Raw genomic sequence first — 16,197 nt, forward strand, 5'->3', positions numbered from 1 at the left:
ACTGGTGTCCTAGAGCTATGTTGTTGAATAGAAATCACTGATGAACCACAAGCGTGGCTATGGTGACACTGAGCCAGCGCACTACTGTTGTAGAGAGCACCTTGCACGCCAGACAGGTAAATGCTTTTCATGTGTACATTTACTTAAACATTCAATACAAAAATTTGTAGAAATTTTCTTATTGCCAAAGTTTGTAATTCTGCCTAGAATTTCTCAGACAAGGCACATTTTAAACAGTGTGTTAAAGAAGGAAAGTGAGGTAGAGAGGCTGAGAGGTGTAGGGAGAGTGTCCCAGAGCTTTGGCCCTAGCCAACTCAAGGCGTAGCCACCAATGGTGGAACGATTTAAATCAGGGATGCGCAAGAAGCCAGAATTAGAGAAGCGCAGATATCTCTGGGATTGTGGTGCTGGAGATTTCAAAGATATATGAAGAGGTGAGGCTATGGAGTGATTTGAAAACAAAGATGAGAATTTTAAAATCAAATTGTTGTTTGACTGGGAGCCAGTGTAGGTTAGTGAGTACAGGTGCAATAGGCAAACAGGACTTGCTGCAAATTATGACCCAGGCAGCAGAGTTTTAGATAACCTCAAGTTTACAGAGTGTAAAATGTTGTAGACCAGCCAGGAGCGCATTAGAATAGTAGAGCCTATACGTAATGAAGGCATGAATGAGGGTTTCAGCAACAGGTGAGCTAAGACAAGGGTGAAGTCGGGCATGTCATAGACATGGAAATAAGAAGTCTTAGTGATGGCACAAATAAGAGGCCAGAAGCTTGCCTTGGGGTCGAATGTGATACCGAGGTTGTGAACAGACTGGCGTAATCCAAGAATGTTGCCAGGGCGGGGAATGAAATAGGTAATTAGGAAAGGAGTTTGGAGCAATTTTGGGAAGTTTCATCTCAATCTGTGTAGAAAAGTCAACTGGCAATAGCAGTAGAGCTGGCCTGGCTAGCTTCTCTATATTTGATGCCACAGGTTTGTTCACTGGACTATAAATTTTGGCGTAAACTAGGGTGTGTGAGAGTTCAATTTGACTGGTCCTGAAATTCCAATCACTCATTCTTTTGTTGATCTAAGGTGTCACCATATTAATAGTATAAATATGAATGAAGAAAGCCCCAATAGTGAAATGGAGAACTTGCAATTTCTGGAAATAGTGAGAAAACATCTTTGCTAAAAATGTCTTCCATTTAAAAAACACTTGTTCTGCTTGCAGCGGTTAAAGAAGGTAACCATCACCTTGAGGGCAGTGAAGGACGGGTAATAAATATTGGCAATGTCAACTATGCACGCATCCTCTGAATGAAAAAAAAAACAATTTCTGACGCAAGAGCTTCCTAATGTTAAAAGATGGGGTGGCTGACCATCAAAATAATTTGAAGGCAAATGATGTTGGCATGCTCCACAGCATGGTCAGGCTATATCAGTATTGGAATTCCCCACCACAGAGGGCTGTGAATGCTCAGTCGTTGAATATATGACACATTTTTTGATACTAGGTGAATCAAAGGATATGGGGAAGTGCAGGAAGGTTGAGTTGAGGTAGAAGACCAGCCTTTATTGAATAGCTGAACAGGCTTGAATGGCTGAATGTTCCTATTTCTTGTGTTCAGTATGTAGTAACCCCGAAGAGTCAAAATATATTTTGTAAAAATTCATCATTCATGGGTTGAGAGTGTCACTGCAAGGCCAACATTATTGCCCATTCCTAATTGCCCTTGAGAAGGTGGTGGTGAGCCACAATTTTTCTATAGCAGTTTGGTACAACAGAGTGGCTAGCTAGGCTATTTCAGAGGACAATTAAGAGTCAACCAGATTGCTGTGCATCTGGTGTCACAGGCCAGACCAGAAAATGACGTCAGGTTTCCTTCCCAAAAAGGCATTAATGAACCAGATGGGTTTTTATGACAATCCGATAGATCATCATTACTGAGACTAACTTTTTATTCCAGATTTATTATTTAATTCAACTTAAATTTCCCTAGCTGCTATGGTGCAATTTGAACTTTTGACCCTGGAGTATTAGTCCAGGCCTCTTGCTCACTTGCTCTCATACTCTCATTTCTGTCATCGGCTTGCTACAATGTCCTAGTGAAGCCCAATGCAAGTTGGAGGAGCAACACCGCACCTTACGATTGGGCACTTTACAGCATTCTGGACTCAACATTAAATTTAAAATCTTCAGACCATGAACTCTATCCTCCATTTTAAATTTCTTTATACCAATCTGTATCTTGGTTTTGCTTTCAGACAGTGCTGACCTTTATCCTGCTATTAACACCTACTCTGGACCAATGCTTTGTCTTTAATACTATCATTACCATTCTTTTGCCTTGTATTCTATGATATCTTTGTTATTTAATCTCTCCTGCCCACTAACCTATCCCTGACCTTTTTTGGTCCACCTTCCCCAACCCCCTTTTTGTCCAACAGCATAAAACCCATCACGTTCTTACCCCTCTCTTCAGTTCCGAAGAAGAGTCATATTGGACTCGAAACATTAACTCTGTTTCTCACTCAACAGATGTTACCAGACCTGGAGCTTTTCCAGTACTTTCCGTTTTTACCTCTGGATTACAAATCCTAATGTTGCTGTTAATTTATAGCCCCTCTACAAATTGAACAGGACACAGCAGTAGCTCCCATTGGAGAAACAATGTGGATATACGTTTTACTCGGTCAGGCCATTACTGCCTGCCACTAAGGAAGCCAGATATTTTCCAGCAAAAAGTTCATGAAGCTTTGTTAACTTCTGAGATTAAGAATTTGGTGGACAAAAAGATGATAATTTGGGCGTTACATAGACAGTTGCACATCCGGTGCCACAGAAACTGAAACTCTACTGCAAGATGCTGGAGTGGTAAAGGATACGATGACATTGAGCAAATCACTGCTCAATGTGAACTTTGTATTAAATATTACAAGACCACCACCGTGTCCTGTTGTGAGCTTGCCACTAGCCAGGGAATTTAATGACCCAGTGGCAATGGACTTAGTAGTTTGGGGCAAGGGTAGGCGTATTTTTGTTACTACACTTCATAGATATGGCCAACCAGATTTAGCCTGTCCGCTATAATCCATAGTAAGGACAAACGGACCATTGTTGATAAGGTCAAGGAATATGAAAGCTCTACCTGCTTCAGGTTTACAAGGGAGGACTGTCCTTTGAAGGATGTTAGATAGCAGGGATTGGCCTGTTCATTAGTACTGATATGGTTTCTAGTGAGATACTGCCATTGTTATCGACTTGTGATGAAAAAGGCTCAGAAAAAATTGGATAGTCCGAGCTAGAGATTTTGCAATGTCCTTCCGCCATTCTGTAACTTAAATTGTCAGCAGCAATATGCTTCTTTTCCCTTAGAAAAGTGAGACTAAAAACTTCATATACAGCAATCTGAGTTCATCCTCTGCTACCAAGTTACTCATAATAAGTGCTTGTTCTATAGTCCTTGTCAAGCTACAACCTCTACTCAGTTCCCCTCTTCTTCAAAGAGTGCCATCAAATCTTTCTCATCCACCTAAGGAGGCAGATGGGGCTTGTAACTGAGTCCCAGAGGACTGTTAAGAATCAACCATCAAAATAACGATGAGCATTCTGTCCATTAATTTCTACAGCTCTGACAGGAGGATATCAGGTCCAGCTTGTGAAGTTATTGTCACCAACAGTATAACTAGATATTTTGCCAGAATGGCATTACTTTTTCAGTGGATTGCTCTGTAGTTACTGAACACCTGGTCACTTGTGATTTCCTTGGTTAGTATATTGTATGAAGCCATTAAATCAGAAGATGGCCAGAAACCAACTGGATTGATCTACTTTGAGAATAGGTTGGAAACTTTCTGATGTCCTCAGCTTCATAAACTTGGCAAAATACACTAAGTGACAGCTGTGGTACACTGGGCAGCACTCTTGCACCTGAGTCAGAACAGGAGTACAAAATTTGGGTTGAAACCAGTGCAATGCTTTGGGAGTGTTGCACCGTCACGTGCTATCTTTCAAATGAGATAAAGGTGTGACTGTTCCTTCAGGTATCATATTGCTGTTTGTGGGAGCTTGCTTTGTGCACATTTTCTGTTGTGTCCTTACGTTAAAACAGTGACTACACTATAGAAGTACTCCATTAAGTGACTACACTACAAATGTACTTCATTAACTGTTGAGCGCTTTGGGGATTCCTGAGATCATGAAAAGCGCAATATAAATGCAAGTCATTTCTTTTACATGTCTGTATGATACTTGTACTGATAGAGCTACTTTTATTTCCTGGTTTGCAGTTGACAAAATTAGGAGTCAGTAATTAATTACTTTTGCAATCAAAACTATCATGAGTGATATTACAAGTTAAAATAATTTTGGAGTTTTGTTTTCAGAGAAGTGAAGAAGGGTGATGCAACTTTAGGATGTTTTGATAAAATTGGAATGAAATCTGGAACATAGCTTATGCTGAATTAGTACAACATAGCCTTGTTCTGTGCATGTGCTTCCTAATAAGCATGCATAGTGTTTGTGTTATAGTACCCTATTTTCTTATTCATTACAGCAACCAGAACGTATTGTGGATCTATTTATGGACATCCCAGAACCTGTAGGTCCATTTCTGTCACAGGATCATTTAAACCCTCCCGAAGAAAGCTGTTTCATCAGTAATACGAATTCATATCAAGCTATTGACGCTGTATTGAACATGTTGAGCGATAAGGATCCATTGCTTCCATCATCCAGTGAACCATTCAGATTGGAGCTGCAGGCAGAAGGTAGTGAGCAGTGCCAGACAGACACAACTGAAGGTATTCTAAATTTGTTATATATTGAAAAAAGCTTGGAATGATCCAGCCTAATCAATTTGGCTCATAATTGAAAACAAAAACAAAAATACCTGGAAAAACTCAGCAGGTCTGGCAGCATCTGTGGAAGGTGGGGTGGCGTGAGGTTACTACTAGCGCTATCTGTACCTTGCTTGTCCTGCTTTCTACCCTTAATTAGCACATTCCTTTAGATAATATCACCACCTTCAACACCTCTTTGTCTTTTTGTCTGTGACATCTTTTGGTTATCTCCACCTATCACTGGCCCTCTATCCAGCTCTCTTGTCCCAACCCCCACCCCCTTAAACCAGCTTATATTTCACCCCTTTTCTATTTTTCCTTAGTTCTGTTGAAGAGTCATGTGGACTCGAAACGTTAACTGTGCTCCCTTCCACAGATGCTGCCAGACCTGCTGAGTTTTTCCAGGTATTTTTGTTTTTGTTTTCGATTTCCAGCATCCGGAGTTTTTTGCTTTTATTTTGGCTCATAATTGATTTGGCTATTAAAATAATGAGATGTGTGGATCAGTTCTGTTCTTGTTACAGCAAGGCATGCATTCAGTGTTTTGAAAATTAAGTTTTACTTAAGAGATTTGATTATTTAAAAATAAATCTCACTTTGCAACCAATCTGTGAACAAAAGTCACAGTGCACCAGTGTACTTCTGCTCAAGTAATCTATACATTGCAACTCCAAAAAAAAAAACAACTTGAGGCTGCCTCCCATTTGGTTTAATAAAAAATACCACTTCATTTTGATTCTGGGGCATATAACTTACCAGGATATTTCATTGTCATAGAAGCTGACAGCTCAAAAGGCGGCCAGTTGGCCTGTTGTGCCTGTGGCTTTTTGAAAAAGCAGCCATGCTCAGCCCTCATCGTTTGTCCATAACCCTGTAATTCCTCATCAAGTACATGTCTAACTCCCCTTTTCAAATTATTTATGTAATCAACTTCCACCATCCTTTCAAATGGAGTGTTCCAGATTCCAGCAACTCAAATGATTTACATTATTTCCTGATAGCCCACATATCATTCCAGGCTTTATGGCCCAGGTTTTCCAGCTGGGACCACCTCTCAATTTCCACCTCATCTGGAGTTTGTCCACTGACTTTGGCTATATTTCCAGTCCCGGGAGTATTTATGTGTAGGAGCTGGCTACCTGGCCTCGGAGTTGCTGTGTGGGAAGAAAATAATTTAACATAGTTGCAGAACGTTTGCAGCATTTTGCCTAATAGGTCCATATTGCTGTTTATGCTCCACATGAGCCTCCTCCCACTCTTCATTTATCAATCTCACCTACGTAAATTCAACTCATTTCCCCCCTTGTGTTTATCTAGTCTCCCCTCAAGTAAATAAGAAATAGGAGGAGGAGTAGGCCAAATGGCCCCTTTAGCATTCTCTGCTATTCATTACGATCCTGGCTGACATTTCACCTCTAGTTTACTTTCTTGCCAAATTCCCATACCCTTGATTTCACTAAAGTCCAAAAATCTATCCATCTCAACCTTGAATATACTCAATGATGGAGCATCCACAGTCCTCTAGTGTAGAGAATTCCAAAGATTCACAACCCTTTGAGTGAAGAAATTACTTATCATCTCATTCTTAAATGATCGATCCCTTATCCGCAGACTATACTCCCTAGTTCTACCCTTTTATAGCGAAGCGAAACAACCACTCACCAATTACCCTGTCAAGCCTCCTCAGAATCTTATGTTTCAATGAGATTCTCTCTCATTCTTCTAAACTCCAGAGCATATAGGCCCAATCTGCTCAACCTCTCATAGGACAACCAAGGACAACCCTCCCATCCTTGTAATCAATCTTGTGAACCTTCACTGCACCACCTCCAAGGCATGTATGTACTTCCTTAGATAAGGCGATTAAAGCTGCACACAGTACTCCAGGTGTGATTTCACCAAAGCCCTGTACCATTTGTAGCAAGACTTGCCCATATGTTCCAACTCCTCGCAATAAAGACCAACATGCCATCTGCCTTCCTAATTACATGCTGTATCTGCATCCTCCTTAACTTTCTATTTCTTGTTCAGGGACACTGAACTCTTTCTCAGCATTAACATATTAACATTTAAAGGTTTTACACCATTTTTTTAAAAAAGCGTTTCTATTTCTCCTACCAAAGCGATTAACCTGGCAAGTTAAGTATTGTTGAAAAAAAGAGATGTCTAAACTTTCATCTTGCATGCATCAGGACAGTCGTAAGAATACCAATATAAGGGGGAAGACCATTTATGCTATATGTGAAGAGAGGGCTGACTGGTTGGGAAGTGGCATTGCCATGGAGAATGCACCACTGATGGTGACTGGCAGTTAACTGCCAAGCATTGTTTGAAATTTAAACCAGGCAGCTTGACACTGATTGGTCAAGACATTACCCTGAGGAATGAGTCAGTGAATGGCTGTCACTTATTTTGTTTAGCTGAAACAGTTGCAATGTATGTACATGTTCTTCCTGTCTGCAAAGAACAGGGCCCTATGTATTAATATGTGTAGCTTTCAATGCACGTAAATACGTCACACTATGAACCTGACTGACAATCTTAAATTGGTTGTCAGCATAATTTTTAGCACTTTGTGGATTATTTAGCAAATGTTGTCCAATCACAGAATCACATCTAATATTGGACACTGTTTTGAGTTTTGCCAGCACAGGCTGGTTGGGTACAGTCTATACCGTGCCTGTTGCAAACAGCGGCAGGGACATGCTGTTTGACACAATCCGCCAGTCTTTGAGACGTATGGCCTACATACATAGCATCACACTGGCAGTGAAATTCATATACCACGTTACTCATTTGTGTGATAGGCAGAACATCTTTTTGGCTTGACGGTAGCATCCTGTTGGTTACGAATATCACTTGTGTTGCTACTGCATAGTAGCAGCATGAAACAGTGCCTGATCTACCCGAGACTACTCTGGAAGGGCAAGGTATCTCAAAACTTTGAGCAACAGGTGAAGTTAACTGTTTCACGCTGCTACTATACAGTAGCAACATGAGCAGTATTCACCACTAACAGGATGCTGCCATCAAGCCAAAAAGATGTTCTGCCTTTCATACAAGTGAGTGCCAGTGTAATGCTAGGTATATAGGCCGTACGCCCTAAAGACTGGCGGATCGTATCAAACAGCATGCCCCAGCCGCTGTTCACAACGAGCAAGGTACAGACCGTACCCAACCAGCCCGTTCTTGTAAAACTCAAAACGGTGTCCAATATTAGATGTGATTCTGCAATTGGACAACATTAACTGAATAATCGTCATGTACTAAGAATTACGCTGACAACAAATTTAAGATTGTCAGTCAGGCTCACAGTGTGGCACATTTGTGTGCCCTGGAAGCCACATATGTTAATACACAGGGCCCTGTTCTTTGCAGACAAAAAGAACATGTACACACTGTGCCTGTTTCAGCTAAACAAAATAAGTGACAGCCATTTGTTGACTCATTCCTCAGGGTTGGTTTAAATTTCAAACAATGCATAGCATTTAACTGTCAGTCACCATCCGTGGTGCATTCTCCATGGCAATGCTGCTTGCCATCCAGTCAACATTACTTCACATACAGTATAAATTGTTGTCTTCCCCTTATATTGGTATTCTTTGCAAGTATCCTGATGAGTGCAAGATGAAAAACTTAGACATGTTTCTTTTTCAGCAATACTCAAGTTCTAACCTCTCAATTCTTAAGAGTATACAACATCTTGCAATTTACCACAACTGCTGCTTATGGTAACAAATTCCACAATGTTTAATGCTAAGAATGTTTAATTCTGGTGCTGAGACCTCTGCGTAGATGCAAGCAAGTGTTTGCACTTGTCCTCCTCATAGCCCAAGCTGCCCCCCCCTGCCCATTTTTGAATGCAAGGTGCCCTGCCTGAACTGGCAGCTGAGCAAATGTGGGGGGAAGAAAACACAACTTAATGTGATTGTTTTCTGACCTGTCAGGAGAGGGCACCGTTTCAAAATTAGGGGTCGCCCTTTTAGGACAGAGATGAGGAGAACTTTTTTCTCTGAGGGTTGTATGACACGGGAACACTCTGCCTCAGAAGGCAATGGAGGCGGGGCTGTCAAAGACTTTTAAGGCGGAGGTAGATAGATTCTTGTTAGGCAAGGGAATCAAAAAGTTATCAGGGGTAGATGGGAATATGGAATTCGAAACACAAACAGATCAGCCATGATCTTAATGAATGGCGGAGCAGGCTCAAGGGACCGAGTCGCCCACCTCTGCCCCAGTTTCATATGTTCGCATCGTTGGTTGCCAAGGACTCCACAGGAGGAAACATCCTTTGCACGTCCACCTTGCCAATACTGTTCAGGATTATTATATACTTCAATCAAGTCACTCCTCACTCCTCTGGGCTCTGGTGGAGACGGGCCTGGCCTTTCCAACCTTTCCTCATGGGGCGGCCCGCTCATTCTAGATATCAGTCTGGTCGGCCTCCTCTGAGCCACCTTCAGTGCAATTACATCCTTCCTTGGGTGGGAAGACCAAGACTGCACACACTATTCGGGGTGTGACCACATCAGTGGCCTGTATAGCTGAAGCCTAACATCCTTACATTTATGTTCAGTTCCCCTCATAATAAAGGATAGCATTCTATCTAAGAAGTATTTAGATGAGCACTTGAAACGCCATAGCATACAGGGCTACGGGCCAAGTGCTGGAAAACAGGATAGGTGCTTGGTGGCCAGCATGGACATGATGGGCCGAAGGACCTGTTTCTCTGCTATATAATTCTTGACTTCTATGTCCTGTTTTTGGGAGGTAGAAGACAAGCAAGGGCAGTTTTCTGTCCCTGTTCACTGCAAATCCACTGGAAAAAATTGCAGGCAGAGGAGAAACCTCTTCTACTCTTAGCTATTCCCCTGCACTAAAGTTTAGGAAAGAAAAATGCCCGAAGGCTGACATTATTTCACCTGTGCATTTAAATTAATTGTTTTTATTGCATTAAAAATTTCAAAATAAGATAAATCTGGAACTTTGCCTGAGGTGACTTTGACAAGAATATCTAAGTATCAGTATTCAAAGAGTTTAGTTATCCAACTAAAGTTTTGTATGTGCATTTATTTAGCTGATGGCATAGCTTTTCAAACCAGGGTTCCTAAATTCTATAAATTTACATGGGGATCCCAGGCAGTCCCTGAGGCCATCTAATTGATGTATTATCACATGTTAATTTTTTCCTCTTTTGGGTGCTTTAATGCAATTATATTTATACTGTACACTAATAATTTACATACTCTGCAATCATCACTTTCCCTTTGGAAATCGTGACTTTGAAAAGTGGAGCTACAAATCTCCAAGACTTACCGAAATTTGTTGTGATCCGCCACACAATAAACTTTGTTAATGGCTGTGTGAGAACAACTGCTTTATATCTATCTGCAGTAGGAAAGGAAAATACTTCAGTTTTCCAAGAAGCAATCAGAAAAACACTTTGCAGTCTCTGGGCATATATCTGCCTTTCTTTTAGCAGCCTTGTCTAGCCCTGCCATTCCCATGCCCCATTGTCCCCACCTAGCTGCAACAGAACAGCAGAAACAACACCACAGCAGATGTGTCTGTGTATAATAACTGTACAATTTATCGTTATGCTTAAAAATGGTCCACACATTTAATCAAGAGAGATTCTTTTTATTAAACTGAATTTGGAGATTGAAGTGACAAATGTGAAAAAAAGGAGCAGGAGCAGACCACACAGCCCATCAAGCCTGCTGCATCATTCAATGCAATCATGGGATGATCTTTGGCTTCAACTCCACTTTTCCTGCCTGCTCCCCATAATCCCTTGATTCACTGAGGCACCAAAAATCTGTCTTTCTCAGCCTTAAATATATTCAATTGTGAGAGGATTCATAATCCTCTGGAGTAGAGAATTCCAAAGATTCTTTGAGTGAAGAAACTTCTCATCTCGGTCCAAAATGTTTGTCCCTTATTTTGAAACTATCCCCTGTTCTAGATTCTCCAGTCAGGGGAAATTACCTCCGTGTGTACTCTGTCAAGCCCCTTCAAAATATTGTATATTTCAATGAGATCGTCAATCATTCTTCTAAAATCCACAGAGTACAGACCTAATTTACTCAGCCTCTCATCATTGGACAACCATCTCATCCCAAGGTCCAGGTTCTTGGTTGAGGTGGACAGCAGGCTTATCGGGAGGAAGCCAGCAATTGAAATTCATAATCCAGCTAGGGTTTAATTCACTTTGAAAAACAAACTGTAATACAGTGGTGAGACTTTTCAATGGAAATGTAGATATATTCTCTTGGCAACCTGGTTTTCTTCCTGAATGTCAACAAAAGAAATCCTGGGACTCGTTATACAATGGTGTTAAATGAGGTAAAAATTGACTGATTTATAACAGATAAACAACAGTTATTATTAGTTTGTTTTGAAATTTGCCTGAATGAAGATTTTAAAACTCTCATTCCATAAAACAGGAAAACAGACTTGTTGACAGGCGATGTGTAGAATTTACATCTACACTAAATACATAAAGGAAAAAATTTATTTGGAGACATATGCCAGAATATTAGCAAAAAGATTATTAGGTTATTGAAATCTTGTTCAGGCTATGTCTGGACATCAAATAGTTGTAGATTTTTTCCGATTTTTAATTTTGGTCTGTTAACCACTGGACTAATGTATATATATTTTAACCTCGTTTAGTGTGATTCTTGATTCATAAGTATATTTTTACAGTTTGAAATTCGGGATACGAGAGAATTGTAAAGACCATTTTCACTTAGAGCTCGATAAGCATTTGTCCCAAATCTTGGGTTTCTCAGTGATGCGTCGAGAGGATTTTTTGCAAACAACTGTTTCCTCAAAATTCATATTGAAAAATGAGCGGAGGGAAGGCAAAATTGAAATAACCAAGAAATAATCAGACTCAAAATCAGTTTTGTGTTTCCTTTTCGTCATAGTTTAAAATGTATCTTTTCAGTTGTGGCGATGCTTAGATAAAATGTTTAGTTGGCTGTTGCATCTCGGCGGCCTGCGGTCCCCAGCATCCAGATGCAAACTCAATCGCCCCTTGATGTTTAATTGCATTATCATTGCTGAATCTCCAACTATCAACTTCTTGAGGTTACCATTAGCCAGAAACTGAACTGGACTAGCCATATAAATACTGTGGCTACAAGAGCAGTTCAGAAGCTAGGAATCCTGCAGCGAGTAACTCACCTCCTGACTGCCCAATGCCTGTCCACCATCCTCAAGGCACAAGTCAGAAGTGTGTTGGAATACTTTTCACTTGCCTGGATGAGTGCAACCAATAACACCCAAGAAGCTTGACACCATAAAGGACAAGACACTGGCACCCCACCCACAAACATTCACTCCGTCTGCCCCTGATATACAGTGGTAGTGGTGTGTACCATCTATTAGATGCATTGCAGCAATTCACCAAGGTTCCTTAGGAAGCATTTTCCAAACTCACGACCACTACCATCTAGAAGGACAAGGGCAGCAGATACATGGGAACACCACCACCTAGAAGGGTCCACTCACCATCCTGACTTGGAAATATATTGCATTTCCTTCACTGCTGGGTCAAAATCCTGGAACTCCCTCCCTAACAGCACTGTGGGTGTACCTACACCACATGGACTGCAGCGGTTCAAGACGGCAGCTCAGCACCACCTTCTCAAGGGCACTTAGGGATGGGCAATAAATGCTGGCCTAGCCATTGATGCCCACACCCCATGAATGAATAAAGTAAAATTCACTCCACCTGACATGAAGAAATAGCTGAAGGCACTGGATACTTCAAAGGCTATGGATCCTGACAATATTCCAGCAATAGTGCTGAAGGTGTGTGTTCCGGAACTAGCTGCAGCCCTAGACCAGTTGTGCCAGTACAGCTACAACACTGGAATCTACCTGGTAATGTGGAAAATTGCCCAGGTATGTCCTGTTCACAAAAAGCAGGAAAAATCCAACCTGGCCAACTACTGCATTATCAGTCTACTCTTGATCATCAGCAAAGTGATGGAAGGGGGTCATCGACAGTGCTATCAAACAGCACTTGTTCAGCAATAACCTGCTCATTGATGCTCACTTTGGGTTCTCTAGGCTACTTGGCTCCTGACCTCATTACAGCCTGGGATTAGGAGCAGGAGCAGGCCATTCAGCCCCTGAAGCCTGCTCCACCATTCAGTAAGATCGTGGCTGATCTGATCACCTACCCCTGATAACCTTTGGCGGTGGATGGCTTGCCAGTCAAGTGCGCTGCTTTGTCCTGGATGGTGTTGAGCTTCCTCAGTGTTGTTGGAACTGCACTCATCCAGGCAAGCGGAGAGCATTCCATCACACTCCCCACCTGTGCCTTGTAGATGGTCGACAATCTTTGGGGAATCGGGGGGCGATAGTTGCCACAGAATTCCCAGACTCTGATCCGCTCTTGTAGCCACAGTATTTAAATGGCTAGTCCAAACATGGACAGAAGAGCTGAATTCCAGAGGTGAGGTGAGAATAAGTGTCTTTGGCATCAGGACAGCATTTGACCAGGTGTGGCATAAAGGAGCCCTAACAAAACTGAAATCAATGGGAATCAGGGGGAAAATTCTCTGCTGGTTGGAGTCATACCTAGCACAAAAGATGATGATTGTGGTTGTTGGAGGTCAATCATCTCCGTTCCAGGACGTTGCTGCAATAGTTCCTCAGGTTAGTGCCCTTGGCTCAGCCATCTTCAGCTGCTTCATCAGTGACCTTCCCTCCATCCTAAGGTTAAAAGTGGAATATTTAGTGATGATTGAACAATGCCCATCTTCTCGACTCCTCCAGATACTGAAGCAGTCCATGTCCATACACAGCATTATTTGGACAACATTCCAGTTTGGGCTGACAAGTAGCAAGCAATATTCATGCCGCGCAAGTGCCAGGCAATGACCATCTCCAACAAGAGAGAATCTAACCATCTCCTAACATTCAATGGCATTATCACTGCTGAATCCCCCATTAACAGCATCCTGAGGGGTTACCATTGACCAGAAACTGAAATGGACCAGCCATATAAATATTGTGGCTGCAAGGGCAGGTCAGAGGCTGCGAATTCTGTGGCAGTTACCTCCCCCTGGCTCCCCAAAGCTTGTTGACCATTTACAAGGTACAAGTGAGGAGTGTGACGGAATGCTCTCCACTTGCCTGAATGAGTGCAGCTCCAACAACACTAGGAAGCTCGACACCATCCAGGACAAAAGTAGTGCACTTGATTGGTACCCCATCCACCATCATCAAAGATTATTGGAGGTAGGCGAAATGTAGAGTTGAGTCCACAATCAGATCAGTCACGAACTTATGGAATAGTGGAGCAGGCTTGAGGGGCCAGATGGCCTGCTCCTACTCCCTGTTTGTATGTTAAACATTGACTCCCTCCACCATTGCACAGTTGCAGCAGCGTGTACTTTAAGTAAGATGTACTGCAGCAGCTCACCAAGGCTCCATCCAAACCTGCTACCTCTGCCACCTAGAAGGTCAAGGACAGCAGATGCATGGGAACACCACCACCTGCAAGTTCCCTTCCAACCCACACACCATCCTGATTTGGAGCTATATTGCCATTGCTTTACTGTCGCTGGATCAAAATCTTGGGAACTCCCTAACAGCACTTTGGGTGTACCACTTGGACTGCAGCAGTTCAAGAAGTTGGCTCACCACCACCACCACCACCTCGGGGACATTTAAGGATGTGAAATAAATGCCGGCCTAGCCAGTGATGCCCATATCGTGTGAACGAATAAATTAAAAAATTGCAGCATCCAAGCATGAAGAATTTTGAGTGAATTAGCAGCTGGATATTCTTATCTGGTGTCTTTGAAAGTGACATAATTATGAATTAGTAGTTTTTTGCTGGTCATTTTTGAAGCATAGCATTTGTATAAATTAGATCAATGTTAATGTTCAAATTAATTTTAACTATTAGGGCTTTTACTTAATATAAGCAAGACCAATTTCTGAATTATTATTAATTTCAGCCCTAAGGTTGGGTGATGTAGGTGCTGTCATCACTGCGTTAGAAGAGGATGATCATGAAAGAGCGTCTGGGCTTCAAGAATCTTCTCAGAATAGCAACAACCCTGAGCCCAATCCGGTTCAACCCAACAGGAAGTCCCCCCGTCTCCACACGCCAGGTTAGTGAATGCAAACATTAGAACAAAATAGTTTTAAGCACTGGCTCAAAACCTACGCTTCTTTTCCGGGCAGGAATTCAGCTCGGACTGTATTCTTTTTAAGCTATGTATACTAACGTATTGCTCGTGGAAATTTAGCTCAGCTCTATACTGCATTTCTATTGTTCCATGTAGCCAAGTCACTCTGGTTGCAGGTAGATTCATATCTTATTTTTTTGTGCACCTCTTAAATATGATAAGGGTTTTTCCCATGTTGCCAATATTTCTGTGTTGGCCCAGAATATAATGGCTCTAAGAATCTACTGGGCATTAGTGTAGGAGTAAGTGATATAAAGCAAGTCCCAGATTTGATTCCCAAACTGTGTTGATCATAAGAAACAGGAGCCAGAGCAGGCCATATGGTCCCTCATGCCTACTTGTCTTTCAATAGGATCGTGACTGAATTTCTACATAAATGTTTGGATATCCTATGTAATAAACTGTATTTTCCTGCTTTATCCCACATTCCTTGATTCCCTTAGTCCCAAGATCCTGTGGATCTTAGTGTTGAACATACTTAATGACCGAATATTCATAGCCCCCTGGAGTAAAGAATTCCAAAAATTCACAACCCTCTGAGTGAAAAAGTTTCTCCTCATCTCAGTTTTAAATGGTCTTATCCTGAGACTACAACCCCTAATTTTAGACTTTCTAGCCAGCCCTAAGTTCCAATGAGATCACCTCTCATTCATTCTTCTAGAGAATATAGGTCCATTCTACTCGATCTCTCCTCAGGATGGCTCCATCATCACAGGAATCAATCTGGTAAACCTTCATTGCACCCCCCTCAAAGGCAAGTACGTCCTTCCTTAGATAAGGAGACTGAAATTGTACGCACAATTCCAGATGTGGTCTCACCAAAGCTCTATACATAATTGCAGCAAGACTTCCTTTGTCTTAAGTTCCAACTTCCTGAAATAGAGGCCAACATATTGGCTTCCTATTCTTGTATTTGCAGATTAGCTTTTTGTGGTTTGTGTACGAGGACACCCAAATACCTCTGAATACTAATATTTACTAGCTTGTCACCTTTTTAAAAATAATTCTGTTTTCCTTTTTTCTAATGTGGATAATTTCACACTTTCCCACACTATACTTCATCTGCCAACATCTTGCTCAATCACTTAATTTATAGTTGCTTTGTGTCTCCCTCACAGCTTAATTTTCCATTTAGCTTTGTATCCAAAACTCCGGC

The 16,197-nt window shown here is 41.7% G+C and overlaps 1 protein-coding gene across 2 annotated transcripts in view; it reads left to right on the forward strand.

Annotated features, from left to right (window-relative positions):
• LOC144688369 (death-inducer obliterator 1-like) overlaps positions 1-16,197 on the forward strand; it is a 109,565-nt gene that overhangs the window by 27,527 nt on the left and 65,841 nt on the right. For both annotated transcript variants that reach the window (XM_078554839.1, XM_078554838.1), the window contains exons 2-3: positions 4,542-4,788; positions 14,808-14,963. In XM_078554839.1, coding sequence (XP_078410965.1) covers positions 4,569-4,788; positions 14,808-14,963 — 376 coding nt within the window. In that variant the 5' untranslated portion in view covers positions 4,542-4,568. The remainder of the gene's footprint in view (positions 1-4,541; positions 4,789-14,807; positions 14,964-16,197) is intronic.

The sequence above is a fragment of the Cetorhinus maximus genome, chromosome 13 (genome assembly GCF_964194155.1).
Source record: "Cetorhinus maximus chromosome 13, sCetMax3.hap1.1, whole genome shotgun sequence".
NCBI classification, from domain to species: domain Eukaryota; kingdom Metazoa; phylum Chordata; class Chondrichthyes; order Lamniformes; family Cetorhinidae; genus Cetorhinus; species Cetorhinus maximus.